We start from the raw sequence: 16,615 nt of genomic DNA on the forward strand, positions 1-16,615 counted from the left end.
CGTTTTGACACCGTTGGAGGGGTTTGGTGTCTTGCTCAAGGATACGTCGATGTGATCACAGGAGATCACAGGATCGAACCCTTAACCTTCAGGTTAGGAAATAAACAATCTACCACCTGAGCCATGCCATTTTTTTATTACATTAATTTTTTAAAATATAAATAACAAAATAGTTGGTGATTAATTGGATTAGTTGATTGTCATTGATTAATTGTTGCAGCTGTAAATGACACTAACCAAGGTTCCAAGGTTGCATTTTTAAAATTAATGATCTCATACACTCATCTCTGATTGTCCCCGAAATATTTGTAGTGCTAATCACTACAATTAGTTAAACCCGGCTTATGAAAAATGTTTTTGCCCAGCAAACACTCATATTGCCAGCTACATATTGAGTTTGGCTAAGATTCTGGCAAGCTAGGAGCAGCTTGTCCACCGCGGAGCTTAATTGTATTACATGTACTTGACTCTTCATACAACTTTGTTTGGTTAGCTAAACCACGCGCGGTAGCATATTGATTGGTATTTTTTATGATCGCATTTTGCAGAAAGAATTAAGACGTCCTTGTCTCTGCAAAACACTGTCAGATATGAATGATGTGTTAAGGATACATCATAAAACCAGGATATTTGAAGCTCTACTCTGATCCAAGGTATCAGGTGTCCCCCATTAGGATGGTGCTATGCTTGCTTCACAGTCCTTGATGGCATCGGAGCTCAGCTGGAATCATCAATTCCAGCCGACAGTGCAACTGTATCTCTCGTCCGTTTTATTGATCATGTATGGATTCTCTTTTAGCGGTTGTCTCTTTGGGATGAAACTGGGGCGGGGCACATAACGGACAATGTGATGTTGTGGGTAGCAAATTTAATTTACAGTTCTCAATATGCACTACATTTCTACGACGGACATCTTTTTTTGAAGTAAATCCAAGCAAGTTTCGGTGAAATTATACACATGAGCATCCCGACATTACATTACAGTTTCGGCCTTTCATTGGATTGCATTTTATGACTTTATGAGACTTGAGTTATCTCACACTAGGCACAATAATCCTTGAGAAAAATCCTTAATTAAAACATGGGCTACTCTTGTGGCCCCCCGGCAAGCTGAACCTCAATTTTGAACTCCCGACATCACTTCCTATCTGCCCCTCACACACCCCCCCTAAGCGCTCGAACAACTTAACAGCAACACACACAAGCATGTCTTAAATGGATTATTTTTTATTATCACGTCTATTGGGTAATACGAGTGTAAAGGTCATTATAGGGGTGTTATTTCATGTCTAGAGGGCTCTAATAATGTCAAAAACAGGTTTTCTACGCTCTAATGGGAAAAAAATATTCAATTTATTAATAAGGAATCCAACTTCACAGAAATTCACTTATTACAGTCGTGTCTGGAACCAACTAACCGCGATAAATGAGGGATTTTACTGTACCTTCAAATGGTCCCATGAGCGAGCTCGGTTTTGTCAGCCACTTTTACATGTATTCAAAATATTTCTTATGCTTTTTCTAAAAACACTGTTGTTCCGATGAATCCAGTAATCGCTTAGACCAGGGGTCTCAAACTCAATTTACCTGGGGGCCACTGGAGCTAGGGTCTGGGTGAGGCTGGGCCGCATCAGGTTTTCCCAAAAAAAAAAAAAAAAACGCATTTATTAAAAACAAAAAATTTAAAAAAACTTCGCTTTGGTTCCAATTTTCTACAATAAAAGCTCTGATTCCACTGTTCTCAAATATCTTAATTTTTATTTTTCTGCACAAAATAAGATGAAAAATAAATAAACAAATCAAGAATAAAGAAAATCAATCAATCAGTAATAAATAAATATAATAATAATAATAATAAAACAGCAAATAATAAAAACTTAAGAAACCACATATAGTTGATGGAACAGGTTTTCTACGCTCTAATGGAAAAAAAATATTCCATTTATGACTAAGGAATCCAACTTCACAGAAATTCACTTATAACAGTCGTGTCTGGAACCAACTAACCGCGATAAATGAGGGATTTTACTGTACCTTCAAATGGTCCCATGAGCGAGCTCGGCTGCAGAAATACTCATTCACAGCTCGGAAGCACCAAGCATCTATTAAATGATTGACTCGTTCAATCCCAGCTTTTGCAGGCCGAGTTCTTATAGAATGTACTAGAATGCCAAATTGCGGCCGTTTTTTTCCATCTTAAAACTGCACAAAATGTTCTCTCTTCTATTATGGAGGCATCATCACCTCTTTTTGCCTCTAGCGGACAAAATAACAAACTTAAATACGTCTGTTGGAGAGAACGGTCGGGTTGAAAAAAACGTAAATAAGTCTCTGGTAGGGAATTAGTTCGAATTAAAAAAATGGAGGTGAGAAATCGGCACTGGACTGCTGCGGAAAGTTTGTTTTTGATTCAAACTAAGACTGGACGAAGGAAAAACTAGCAATACGGAGTTATTCCAACAAGTGGAAGAAAAACTCGAGGAAGTCGGTATCACGTGATGTTGGTGTTTACCTTTTACTGGGCATGCCCCATTGACTATTCTGATTGATTATAGCGGCATATGTAAACACGCCATTGGAATATTCCTTTCCATGTATACCATTGCTTTCGGAAAGATTCCATTCGGAAAGAGAAAAACTTCTCATGTAAACGTAGCTATTGAAACAACTCCAAATAAATTAATGTTGCTGTTTTCCTGTGAGCTACCAATTTATTTTAATTGTATGAAAATAAATAACATTAATTTCTTCGGTTATTTATTAATGTAGGCCCAGTTTTGAGTTTTTTCCAAGTACACGAAGGTCCACTCCACACATTAAAGAATAGCCCTACGTAACCCATGACACGGGCTTCGTGCCAATATCAACTCCTTCACAGGAGCCAATCACCCACTGTGGAAGCCCGTGGAGCCCACTCAGCATCTAACCATGGTGTGTCAGCAGCTTCCTAACCCAACAGGGGAAGATGTTATTCCTTCACGTTCTCTTTGATGGATGAAAAATCCTCTTACGCTGTCGGCTGCGGGGTCTCGTCGTCATAATCTTTTCTGAAGCGTACATAAAAACCTGACAACAGCTAATGACTTTCTCTCTAAATTTCTATTGTAGTTTATGGAAAGTGACTTTGCAACACAAGGTTCTGTTTTGTTTTCTTTTCAGCACCTCATGTTTTCATGTTGTCTGTCCAAGTTCTTGCTTAGAGATTATTGTCCCGGCTCCTTCGGAACATGATCCATGAATCCAACGCATTTATTCAATTAGTTCATGTTCCCTTCCACCAGCTTACGCTGACGTTTAATGACTGGAATAATACCCAATCCAAGAGGAATACCGTGTCTGCACTCTGCAGTCAAAGGCCATGTTGTATTTTCTTCGACTTATTTGGGATGGCTTCCCAAGGGGACCGCACACCGTCTATTGTAACTGTTTTTGCGTTTGCAGCCTCGCTCGCCCGTCAGCTCGTTTTCTTCGCTTGATTACCGGTTCACCGTTGAGTGACACAAATTGCAACCGCCATTAGCGGTGCTCTGTTGACGGAAGGTAATTTCCACAAACACTTTGAAGGGAGCCGTGGAAGGTAATTGAAGCCTCGGCGTTTGACGTTCCATCTGGGATTCTCCGTGTTTGTTGACTTTGTCTTTTCTGAATGGATGCCCTCTGTCCTTTCATCATGTGGCTCCGTAACCCTTTCGCAAAAAAAAAAAAAAAAAACTCGGAAAGCTCACGCTGTGAATCTGATGACACTCAGCGGTTGCATTAGAAAAGCCATTTTTGAAAATGTAAGATGGCCAATTGTCAAAATCCAGTCAACGTGTTTGCTAAAGGGAGCTGAGTGGGGCCAAACATGAAGTGACGTCGGGTGAGTTTTAGCTCGGCGTGGGATAATAATAGCCTGTTTTTTTTATTAGGGATTAGTATGACTGTTGTGAGATTATTCCAACCTTCAATAATAGCCTGTTGTCTCGGCAACCGTGTCTGGTGCTTGTGTGTCTCACTGAACACGACTGTAATCTTACTGATACCTGGTGATAAGTGAAGAAGCATCACTATGTCTTTGAATGCGTCTTCTGAATGCCTACATTTTGCACTGTCGCTTCTTAACAAGATTTTTATTCGAGTTCAATATTGAGTGAGCAGTTTATTGCCAACAACCATTAAACTGAATTTGGCTGTCCATCAGCCGGTCAAACATGTAAGACCATAGCTAAAAAAAAAACAACCCGAAAATAGATTTAAAATTTAAAAAAGACTCCGTAACGAGTAGCTGCCTCATTCTTGTTAATCACCTCAAAGATTGGTTTGGGAATGCACGTTGCCAGTGTTTCCAAGAGACTAGTGGGAAAGTTGCCATCCCCCTTTTTGTTAGAAAGTACTCACAGTGTGGAAAAACTTTCTGTACCGGTACCTAATCAGTTATTATTCATGAAGTTAAATGTGCATATATGTCACTGCGATATTACAGTAAACCTCGGATATATCGGAAATTCGCTCACAACGGACAGATAAAAAAGAACCAATTTTTCTGTAATGCATTTCCAATAAAAATTCATTGCATATATCGGATTTTTTATAACGGATTTCGCCTATTTCGGACAAAATCTCCAGTCCCGTTCCAATTTCCCTCGCATATATCGGATGGCCGCATCGTGTCCAGATTTAGGACAAATATAAAAGTGAGTCTCTTTACGTCTCTTTTCATTGCCCAGTCCAGGTACATTGGAAACATAGTCAAGGAAGTGCCTTTTCATAACGGATAAAATCCGATTTACGCATATACCGGATATACGTAAATCCGATATATGCGTAAAACGGACATTTTCCGGTATACGCATATAACGGATTTCGCTTATATCGGACAAAACCAGTGGGAACAATTGAATCCGATATATTTGAGGTTTACTGTATTTGTTTAATGCTGTGTACTGTGAAACTTGACATATGTCATGACCGATTGTTTTTTTGTGTGTTTTTTTTTCCAGTAAACTTTGACCACTTTCAAATACTGCGAGCCATCGGGAAGGGGAGCTTTGGAAAGGTAACGTACCCTCAAGCTTTTTAGTTGAACAGTATGTGTGTGGACTCTTCTTTATTTGGTTTTATGTAGGGCTGCAAGTAACTATCATTAATTAATTGATCAATTAATGGAATACCAATATAGTTGTAGATTAATTGGATAGTCAATTAATCATTGAATAAATGTTATTGGATTTCCTACAACAGGATGGGTCTTAAAATATATAGATTTCTGATTTGGAAAAAGTCTAATTAATAAACACAATGCTGGCTAGAATTGCCGAATAGCGCAACTTAGCTCCCATGTGTCTTAGATGAATCGGAATTGAATCTAAAGGAATTGCTCCATCCTTGTTGATACCAGTATCTGTTGTGCTTTTCGCTGTCAATGAAAAGACGTTTTGGATGAATGTACCATCCAGTATTTACCACCACGTGTTTATTTAGCGAGTGTGAGACACAATCGGGCTCGAGAGATTGGAGTAGTTTATCTTGGTTGTAAATCTGTAATATTGCAGTAAATATTTGTTGGACCTTTTGATCTTTCCACATCCTTGCAAATGTATTTCGTTTTGCTAGGTCTCTAAACACGCGTTTTTTTTTCTTCTCACAAATATCTCCCTCTGTTGTGGAAAGTCATTCCCAATGTGGAATACATTACCATGAGAAGTTATGTTAATGTGATATTTCTTTGTTGCAGCAAGCTGCTGTCATTTTCCCTATGATGCAGACGGGAATAAACCGTGTAGAGACTCACAGATGGTTTTACCACATATACAGGGTCTTTTATGTGGTCCAATGGTTGGGTAAATCGGGGCAAATCGGTGTCGGCAGATTCAGTGTCGCCGGTGGGTTTTGGGGGACTGGACTGCTGAATGCTGGGGAGGACAGCTTGGGCTCAGGGGCTGATTTGTGATGCCGGCGGCTATATCATTAGAAGGCGAGAGACCGGCTGAGGGGATTGGCTTTTAATTCCCAGGAGGAGGTTAAGGAAATTGACAAATATTTTTTTTTGGTAGGTTACTGTTTAACTAGTCGTATTATACTCACTGTTTGGAAAAAGTCATTATTTTATTCCATCCATGTTCTATACTGGGCTGCACGGTGGTCGAGTGGTTAGCGCGCAGACCTCACAGCTAGGAGACCAGGGTTCAATTTCACTCTCGGCCATCTCTGTGTGGAGTTTGCATGTTCTCCTCGTGCATGTGTGGGTTTTCTCCGGGTACGCCGGTTTCCTCCCACATTCCAAAAACATGCTAGGTTAATTAGCAACTCCAAATTGTCCATAAGTATGAATGTGAGTGTGAATGGTTGTTTGTCTATATGTGCCCTGTGATTGGCTGGCTCGCCCGAAGGCAGCTGGGATAGGCTCCCCCCATCCAATTGGTTGTGCACCCCCATCCAATCACAGGGCACATATAGACAAACAACCATTCACACTCAAATTCATACCTATGGACAATTTATGTTTGCTAATTAACCTAGCATACTGTACATGTTTCTTGAATGTGGGAGGAAGCGCATACTGAGAAAACATACAAACTCCCCACAGAGATGATTTTGTACATATAGTAGATCCGAACCAATGACTTGATTAATCGAAACAACAAACTTCAGATTAATCGACTAAGAAAATGTTCTTGATGTGACTTGCGACTTAAATGCCGCCTGCAAGTTATTACTGATAGTCAGTTATTACTGACTGATCCAATTTTCATAATAGAAATACTGTTGATACAAATACATTGGAGTTAAAACTTTGCCTTGGTTTGCGTACATTTTTTTGGTTAGCGTACAATATGGCAGACGTCATGTTCTGTTATTAATACGCTAATCCAATTGTGTTTTTAATGTAGTTTGGCCACAAAACATTCTTGTTAGCATCCTATTAGCTTGATTGATACATTGAAGCCGAAGTCAGCTTCATCTGCAGTTCTTTGCCAAGTCTCAAATACTCTCACATAACATGTTTTTATTGTTTTTCTGTGAATTATTTCTTGAATTCAGTAGCGTTGAACCTGTTGCAAGTTTACTTTTGTTTACTTTTCATAATGAATAATTTATCGTTCAGAATTCTACGTGCGCTACTTGGCTGTATCCTGCACAAGGACTGTTGCTTCAGTCTCAACTTATTTGCAGTCTACATTGGCATTGTTCTGCCTGGTCGCCTTTGACAATCAATTCCCCCACGAGGGCGGAGAAATGGGTGTATTTCTTATCTGGGAGCAGGCACCTTTTGGCATATCCGTCATAGATGCTGCACAACAAGCTTTAATGGTGACACGTGTGCACGCAATGGGCAAAATTCACTCACACTGTGAGACAGATGCTCACTGAAACATCCTGAGTTTGTCCTTGATAGAGGTCATATTAGACTTTGCCCAAAGTGATGCCACGTGTGGTTTCTTCATAAAAAAGAATTCAACTTTATGGAGAATTCAGTAACCATTTCACGTGAATGTCTCAATGGAGATGGCAGATCGATGAGTTAGTCATGTAAAAAAAATAAATTCATTTATTCTTGTAATAAATAGTTTTTTAATAGGTTGGAGCCGAGAGGTGTCCTGAGGGTATTCTTTCTCTTCTTCGGCATTGCCGACATCTTTTTTTTTTTTTTTTTTTTTTTTTTTACTGTTCTTCTCCTATTCTTACGTTCTTTTAACATGAAAATTATTTCTCTTGTAGTGGCATTTTTCACCCATTTGCCCACTATCCCAAAGTCTCCACAGACTGTAAAGCCAAGATAATTTTTATTTTCATGTGATAGTGAGAGAATATGCATATTTGTTCGAAATGTTGTTTGTACTATTTTACACTTCGGTGAGCTAAAATTCTAAGAATGAGATCTTCTACGACATCAGAGGGCATTCACTGGTAGATTTTACAGTAATCCAGTGTCATAATCTAATGCTATTGTCATTTAATAATAATAATGGATTGGATTTATACCGTACAGCGCCTTTGGAAAGTGCTTCACAGCGGAAGCCATTATTCATTCACACACTGGTGGTTATCTACATCTGGAGCCTCAGCTGCTCAAGGGTAGACTGGAAGAAACGTGGCTGCCAGTTCAGACCTACAAAACATTCTGGGACGGGTTTTTGGACAATCTGCTCTACCTAAAAAAAAACAAATAAAAGAAAACATACTGTACAGTGGTTTGGCCACCTCTGGTAATTTAAAAGATTTTCCATTATAAATAACTTGTTGTTCGGATTAGTAATTACATTGAAATATATCAGATAGTAGACAAACACACTGATGTATGAAAAGTAAAATTATGTTTATAGTATTTACAGAAAGTGTGCAATAATTATTTAAAGAAAAGTAGGCAGGTGCCTAAATTTGGGCGCATTGACCCTTGACCTGCATACACAAGTGAAGCCTATCACGAGAAATGGTAATTACTACTCTCTGATGAGTAGCTACATGGTAGCCTCAAAACAACTGTTATTTGACCTGAAAGCAAAGATTGTTCAACATCATGGTGTAGGGGAAGGATACAAATTTCAGTTGTCAGGTTCCACTCTGATGAACATAGTGAGGAAATGGAAGACCACAGACTCAGTTCTAGTTAAGACCCGGAGTGGTAGACCAAGAAAAATCTTATAAGCAGAGGCCAAGGATGGTGAGAAGAGTCAAACTCAACCCACAGACCAGTTCCAAAGACCTACAACATGAGCCAGCTTCATTCAAATTGTGTTATTTGGACATAACATGTGTCATGGCAGAAGAAGAACACAGCATTCCGAGACCCACAGTAACATTTAGTGGTGGTTCCATCATGCTGTGGGGCTGGGGCCAGTGCAGGTACTGCAACGGTTGCATGGATTCCAAATGCGGCCCGCAGGACACTAGTTTGAGGCCCCCACCTTGATATGAAAGTTTAATGTTAGCGCAAGTTTGATATGGATGCTGTATGGTATCATGTACCCAGAAAAAATGATTACGTTTGATTCATGTTCATGTTAAAGGTTAAATAACTGTTAATAGTTATCCTCCCTATCCGTGTGGAAGTGGTAAGTTTTTGGCTATTTAAGTTGAAAGGAAATAACTTGGAGGCTACCGTTTAGGTCGCTAGCTCTCTAGTTTGCGAGTTAGCATGTGTCTCAAGACCCTGCAGTTGCGCAATATGTTGTAAATAAAAAGAGTATAAATGTGACTATAGTCGTGTTTTGTCATGTCTACAGGGCTCTAATAATGCTTTGTTCATTTTAATCTGAAAAAATCATTTGTCTACCCACCAACTATATGTGGTTTCTTAAGTTTTTATTATTTGCTGTTTTATTATTATTATTATTATATTTATTTATTTATTACTGATTGATTGATTTTCTTTATTCTTGATTTTTTATTTATTTTTCATTTTATTTTGTGTAGAAAAATAAAAATTAAGATATTTGAGAACAGTGGAATGTTTTATCAGAGCTTTTATTGTAGAAAATCGGAACCAAAGCAAAGTTTATTAATTTTTCTGTTTTTAATAAATGTGTTTTTTTTAATTTTTTTTTTGAAAACCAGACCCTAGCTCCAGTGGCCCCCAAGTAAATTGAGTTTGAGACCCCTGGTTTAATGTACGATGATGACGAAATGGCCAAAATGTCTTACATTGTGGAAGGTTAGCTTATTTTAACGTTAATACAAAAACATAAAACAACCAACTTCTGTCTGGAGACAACGTTTTTTTTTTTTTTTTTTCCAAATCCCTGTCCTCATCCCGATGTTTTGGATCATCTTTTCTCTGTGGAGCGAGCCGAGGAGCGATGCTAGGCTGGAGTGGTTACTGTACCTCCACAGGACGGGCGCCAATATGGCAGCTCATTTGTAACATGGCTGCTGCAGGGCTGGATGGCCACACGGTGCATCAGAAAGGATAATTGCCTGCCCCCGCCATCTTCTGTGTCGAAGCCCCCCCTTCGTACTCGGTCCTCGGGTGTGTAGGAGATAGCTTTTTCCACCGCAGGGCTCATTAAGACCTTCAAATGGAGAGCTCAGTAGGGGGGGGGGGGGGGGGGTAGAAACTCTCGTCGACGTGACAGTCATTGACACTGACAGGAGTTTAGTTACACCTCCGTAATACCAACAGTCGGATGAAAAATAAACATCTACACAGCAGAACAACACACTGTGAGGTTGATGGACAAGGACAAGGTAGGTCAGAAGTAGGAAAAGGAGCTCAGCTGGTGGAAATTTCCGAACCTTCTCTCTTCCACCCTCACACAAACACTCGCTCACCAGTTGCAGAAAGTGCTCATTAGGACCCAGAATGAAATATAAATATAAATATATAAAGTAAGGGGTTGAGGAAAGAGCAGAGGAGACCTGGATGGAGACAGAGCGAGGGAGAGGCTGCACCGCCTCGTCATTTCAGGAGACACTCGCTCCTTTGGAAAGGTCAGAAGATGATTAAGCCTTTGTTGGCTTTTTTTTTTTTTTTTTCGTCTTGTGGCCATGCGGGGCTCCTGGCGGGACTTTGGCAGTTTATCTGCAAGTAAAAGAAGAAAACAAAAGAAAAGAAATGATGCTCCACAAACATACACCAATTACACACAAACACCACCTTCCTGTTTTGCCATGAGTTTTTTTTTTTTTTCAGTAAATTGGAAGTTTAGTTATCCCTGTCCATTTCATAGACGCAGATCCTTTTCGCATGTTCATTCATTCATTCATTTTCTACCGCTTATCCTCACCGGGGTCGCAGTGCATGCTGGAGCCTATCCCAGCTCTTAACCAGTGGCCTGGAGGTTGAAATGTTAGCTCTGAAATGATAAATTAGTTAGGGGTGCCACGATGTGATTGATTATGTTTTATTACTGTTTTGTCTACTACATTGGGTAACAGAAGTGTAAACGTGACTATAGGGGTGTTATTTCATGTCCGGAGGGCTCTAATCATATAGCATGGCCATGATGTGGAACATTCATTCATTTTCTACCGCTTATCGTCACGAGGGTCGCGGGGGTGCTGGAGGCTATCCCAGCTGTCTTCAGGCGAGAGGCGCCAGCCAATCACAGTGCGCATATAGACAAACAACCATTCACACTCACATTCATACCTATGGACAATTTGGAGTCGCTAATTAACCTAGCATGTTTTTGGAATGTGGGAGGAAACTGGAGAAAACCCACACATGCACGGGGAAAACATGCAAACTCCACACAGCGATGGCCGAGGGTGGGATTGAACTCGGGTCTCCTAGCTGTGAGGTCTGCGCGCTAACCACTCGACCACCGTGCAGCCCTTTCACATGTTCAAAGATACCATATTTATTCCAGATGATGCTGGCAGTGTTAAACGTCTAAAGGCGACTATAGGGGTGCTACTTCATGTCTAGAGAGCTCTTAATCATGTTCAGAGTGTAAATAAGTTTTCTATGCTGTAGTTACAAATTATTCAATTTATAAATCCTAAGTTCACTTATCACGGCCGGGTGTGGAAAGAATTAACCATAATAAACAAGGGATTACTATATATTTCTTTTTTATACATACATAAATTTCTTCAAATTGCCACTTTGTTTGATGTAAATTGAAGGTCGGCGCCCACTCGAAGCAAAGTACTTTAAATTGCTTTTACTTTTCCCAGCAGACTTCTGAAATAGATGGTGCTTCTCTATGTTTTATGCGAAGCATCATGTAGTGTAGGCGGTAAATGTGCATCTCAAATTGGTATTTATTTATTAAATTGGTAGTTTTTTTTCTGAATGTATATCGAGGTTGAAAATGACAGTCCATTGTAAGAGTTTTTATTACCTTTCTTAAGCACATTAGAAAGTTCAGTACTTAGCAAGAATACACTAAAACCACAGTAGCGACATTAATGAAATGACAAACAGAATAAAAATAAATAAATACATTACTAAAAGCTAACTTTACCAATCAAAATACTCTTTTCTTTCTTCATTTCACATCAATATCACTTCAATCAAACTACGGGGTGGGGCGAGGGTCAAACAGGAGGTGCGCACGTTAATGGCGTGGGGAAAAAAAATACAGCCATTAAATGAAAATATTTCACTCATAGTGGCAAATAGTGATTTTTCATGATGAATTAATTTGAAAACTATGATTGATTAATTTGATCAAAATTTTTAATCATTTGACAGCCCTATTTTAAAAAAAAAATATTGAATTAATTAAAAAAAAATTATGAATATGTGAGAAAAGAATTATGCAAGTATAAACTATCTCATCCACATATGGTAAGACAACAAGCTTTAGATCAGGGGTCGTCAGTTTTTCCACAAAAAAAAAACAAAAAACGCATTTATTAAAAACAGAAAAATTAATAAACTTTGCTTTGGTTCCGATTTTCTACAATAAAAGCTCTGATAAAACATTCCACTGTTCTCAAATATCTTACTTTTTATTTTTCTACACAAAATAAGATGAAAAATAAATAAACAAATCAAGAATAAAGAAAATCAATCAATCAGTAATAAATAAATATAATAATAATAAAACGGCAAATAATAAAAACTTAATAAACCACATATAGTTGGTGGGTAGACAAATGATTTTTTTCAGATTAAAATGAACAAAGCATTATTAGAGCCCTGTAGACATGACAAAACACCACTATAGTCACATTTATACTCTTTTTATTTACAACATATTGCGCAACTGCAGGGTCTTGAGACACATGCTAACTCGCAAACTGGAGAGCTAGCGACCTAAACGGTAGCCTTCAAGTTATTTCCTTTAAACTTAAATCGCCAAAAACTTACCACTTCCACACGGATAGGGAGGATAACTATTAAAGGTTATTTAACCTTTAACATGAACATGAATCAAACGTAATCATTTTTTCTGGGTACATGATACCATACAGCATCCGTATCAAACTTGCGCGGGCCGCACTGACATTAAACGGGGGCCTCAAACTCGAGTCCTACGGGCCACATGTTTGAGACCCCTGCTTTAGATGAATGGACTAAGACAATAATGGTTAGTTGCAACCCTAAACAAAGCCATACTATATTACTATAGCCTCTGATGCAATGTCAACAAACCCTAAATGGGTGTTTGCCACGCCTCCCTCAAAGCCCTTTTGCCCAAATTTGTGATCATTGGGTGAGCGTGTGTGCATGTGGTCGCGAGTTCATACGCGGGTGGTGGGGGGTGAGCCTGAGCAAGCCAGTGTTTAATCTGCCACAATTCAATTTCAACAGGCAGTTCCCTACCTACCTACACGGTCTTTTCCAATCACTGCACATTGCCATTGTGTGCTAAACCAATTGTGCCAACATGGAGCACAAACCTAATCTGAGAATGGTGGACGTCATCGCTCATATTTTTGTTGACTGGAAGTCAAGAGAAGGCTGGGTTTCTTCCCCCGCTAGTATTGTCTGCTCAGTATCTTTTCCCTCTTAACGACTCCAACGTACCTGACCTAGAAAACATAGACTCTACTGCTTCCTGACTGCCTTCATGGTTTCTTTCCTCTCTAAGTCCTAATGTCCAAGGACTGACTGATCGGTGTCGTTCAGGCCTTTTGAGGCAGGACGTAAAGGACTTCATTTTGGATCGGAAAACGTGCATAACACTACATCCCAGGTCAGGGTAGATGCAGAAACACAAGAAGTTGGGGACACAGACTGAGATAATTAAAGATTTAAAGCCACGAAAATAGAATTTCTGTTATCTTATTTTTAGATTCACCTGGTTACACACGAGGATTGGGACTCGACAGATCCCAAAAATGTGTGAGTGGCTACAGGTCACAGTGTATCGTGTCATATATACATATACGTACTCTTGAGGCCAATTTAATTGTTGAAATGTATAGATTGAGGCTACATTGCTGTCATTAAGATGCTAAAATGTTGCTTTTTATTTATAGCAGTTGTGTCTAGAGTTTTTCCACTAAGGGCCACATACCGAACAATGAAAGGAATGCAAGGGCCACATTGATCATTGGTAAAACAACACATATACTGTATAGATATGCTCATATTTGAAGTAAAACTGCATCTCTGCCTTGTGATATACCTATACAGTCATCCCTTGCCACGTCATGGTTGAAACATTGCTTCCTCACGGTAATGGCCACTAGGTACAGCAAGGAGGCAAGGAGGAAGTGGAAAAGCATGGAAGAGTGTAGCGTGCAGAAGGTTAGCATTAGAGGGACATTTTAAACTGTGCACACACAGTTTAGTTCATTTGTTCACTTCCTGCTTTCCTTATTTATTTATCTATCTATCTATCTATCTATCTATCTATCTATCTATCTATCTATCTATCTATCTATCTATCTATCTATCTATCTATCTATCTATCTATCTATTGTCACGTACTAAAGTACGCGGTGTACAAATTTTTTCAAATTTATAACTGCAACAGTAACTTACATTTGTTCACTTCCTGCTTTCCTAATATAGTTTAAGTTTTTAAATTTCAATTTAAAAGCGGTAGAAAATGAATTAAAAATTAAAAATTAAAAATTAAAAATTAAAAATTAAAAATTAAAAATTAAAAATTAAAAATTAAAAATTAAAAATTAAAAATTAAAAATTAAAAATTTAACATTTAAAATTTAAAATTTAAAATTTTTAAAAAATTTAAAAAATTTTAATTTTTAATTTTTAATTTTTTTATTTTTTTTACTGTAACAGTAACTTACATTTGTTCACTTCCTGCTTTCCTAATATAGTTTAAGTTTTTAAATTTCAATTTAAAAGCGGTAGAAAATGAATGAATTTAAAATTTAAAATTTAAAATTTAAAATTTAAAATTTAAAATTTAAAATTTACAATTTACAATTTACAATTTACAATTTACAATTTACAATTTACAATTTTAAATTTTAAATTTTAAATTTTAAATTTTAAATTTTAAATTTTAAATTTTAAATTTTAAATTTATTTTGTCACATTTTTGTCCCAAAGTACGAGATGATATGAGCATCCAATGCCATAATGGGTACCATAGTAAGTGTCAATATAGTGATATATATAGCACATCATGACTGGTTCAAGACTCTTCATCCTTGTATTTAGCAAACATCAACTGCTTGTATTGTTTCTTGAATTGGCTCATCGTTGTGCATTGTTTGATTTCCTTACTCAATCCATTCCATAGTTTGATTCCACATACTGAAATGCTATGGCTAGCATAACGTAGTCCTAGCATAGAAGTGTTTCAAATGTAGTTGTGATTGGAAATTGGGTATATTTGGGTGCCTTTGAGGATACCGATGAGACAGAGACTACATTTTGTGTCCTCTAAAAAGTGGTCAAACAGCGAGCCAGCTCCGTATTCATCAAAAACCCATGGAGATAAATAGAACCCGTCGGCTTCGCCTGTATAAACACCCGCTTCAGTAACAGCGGCGCTAATCAAATTCCCACTTCAATGTGACTCCTGCGACAGCTGCTGTTGCTGAATTCCTTGTGACCTGGACCGTAACTTCCAGTCAGATACAGGATGTGAATACAGCTGCTCCGGAGCCATTCCCAGTCTTCTCCCTCCGACACGTCCTCCGGTATGGAAATGAAGGTTAAAGTGATAACATAAAGTCACACCATAAGTTCCAATGGCAGGATCATCAAAAGTAGCTCAGTTTTGTGTTCATTTGAAAATGCCAAGCATGCTCGGCAGAGTTTGTATTTGTATTTTTTTTTCTCTAGAGGTAGCAGATGGTAGCTTCTACCTTCCTACCATTTTTTTTCTCTAAAACAAATATTTATCCGTCTGAAAAGCATCTGTTCCTAAATTGCTATCTGGCAGCGTAGCAGCTATTGGACTCGTGTTGTGTTGAGGGTATGTAATATTTCCTGAATGTATTACGGGTACTGCATTGACCGTTATTGGTCTCTGGTGGTTCTTCAGCCTAAAACCAGCACTTCACAGAGACTTCAATTTTGCATCTGTACAGATTTCAGTTTAGGTGAGCGTCTCAATTTATATGCAAATATGCTTGAAAGACATTGGAGAAATTCTACTTCACACTTCTTGCTTTTTCCTTCTCCACTGTAAAGCCCGTCTAACGCACTCAATTTGCGATATTCTGTATGAATACATGAATAAATCCTTTTGAACTCTTTATCATTTCACTCCGCTGACCGGATCTTAAGGATTCTAGATGAAGCAGAGCAGCTGAAACATGGCAGTGATGGTTGGGTTTATGCTTTGCATAACACTAACTCTGTTTAAACATATAATATTCTATGTCATTGAATGTGCTGTCATGTATCGTGCTTAAATAATACCCGGGTGGCCAAAGTGCGGCCCGGGGGCAAAGTGTAAGGGACCCGTGTTTTTTGTTTTTTTTTATTTTTTTATCAATCTGCAGCACATCTAAAAATAGAATATAGGAACTTATAACAGAACAACAGGATCAAGCAGCAGAGAATAACATTGTGATTATATAGTGGGGAAATTATATGGTTTTCTAGGCTAGTGTTGACATATGATTATGATATTATTGAATGTTGGAATATTATGACGTACTATTAATGACGGTCAATGAAAATTTAAAAATGAGTTTGTGGAAAACATTATAATTTGAGAAAATCAATTTTAAAATAAAATAGGAATAAAGTCACAATAAAATAGTTGGGAAGAACAAAAACAACAACAGCAGAAATTAAATTTTAAGATAA

At 38.1% G+C, this 16,615-nt stretch overlaps 1 protein-coding gene across 1 annotated transcript in view; it reads left to right on the top strand.

Moving 5' to 3' along the window:
* Positions 1 to 16,615, top strand: part of stk32c (serine/threonine kinase 32C) — a 62,307-nt gene that overhangs the window by 19,025 nt on the left and 26,667 nt on the right. Inside the window, exon 3 of the mRNA XM_078793822.1 lies at positions 4,980 to 5,035. Coding sequence (XP_078649948.1) covers positions 4,980 to 5,035 — 56 coding nt within the window. The remainder of the gene's footprint in view (positions 1 to 4,979; positions 5,036 to 16,615) is intronic.

The sequence above is a fragment of the Doryrhamphus excisus genome, linkage group LG10, assembly GCF_037039965.1.
Source record: "Doryrhamphus excisus strain RoL-2023G ecotype Guam linkage group LG10, RoL_Dexc_Guam_v1.1, whole genome shotgun sequence".
Classification (NCBI taxonomy): Eukaryota; Metazoa; Chordata; class Actinopteri; order Syngnathiformes; family Syngnathidae; genus Doryrhamphus; species Doryrhamphus excisus.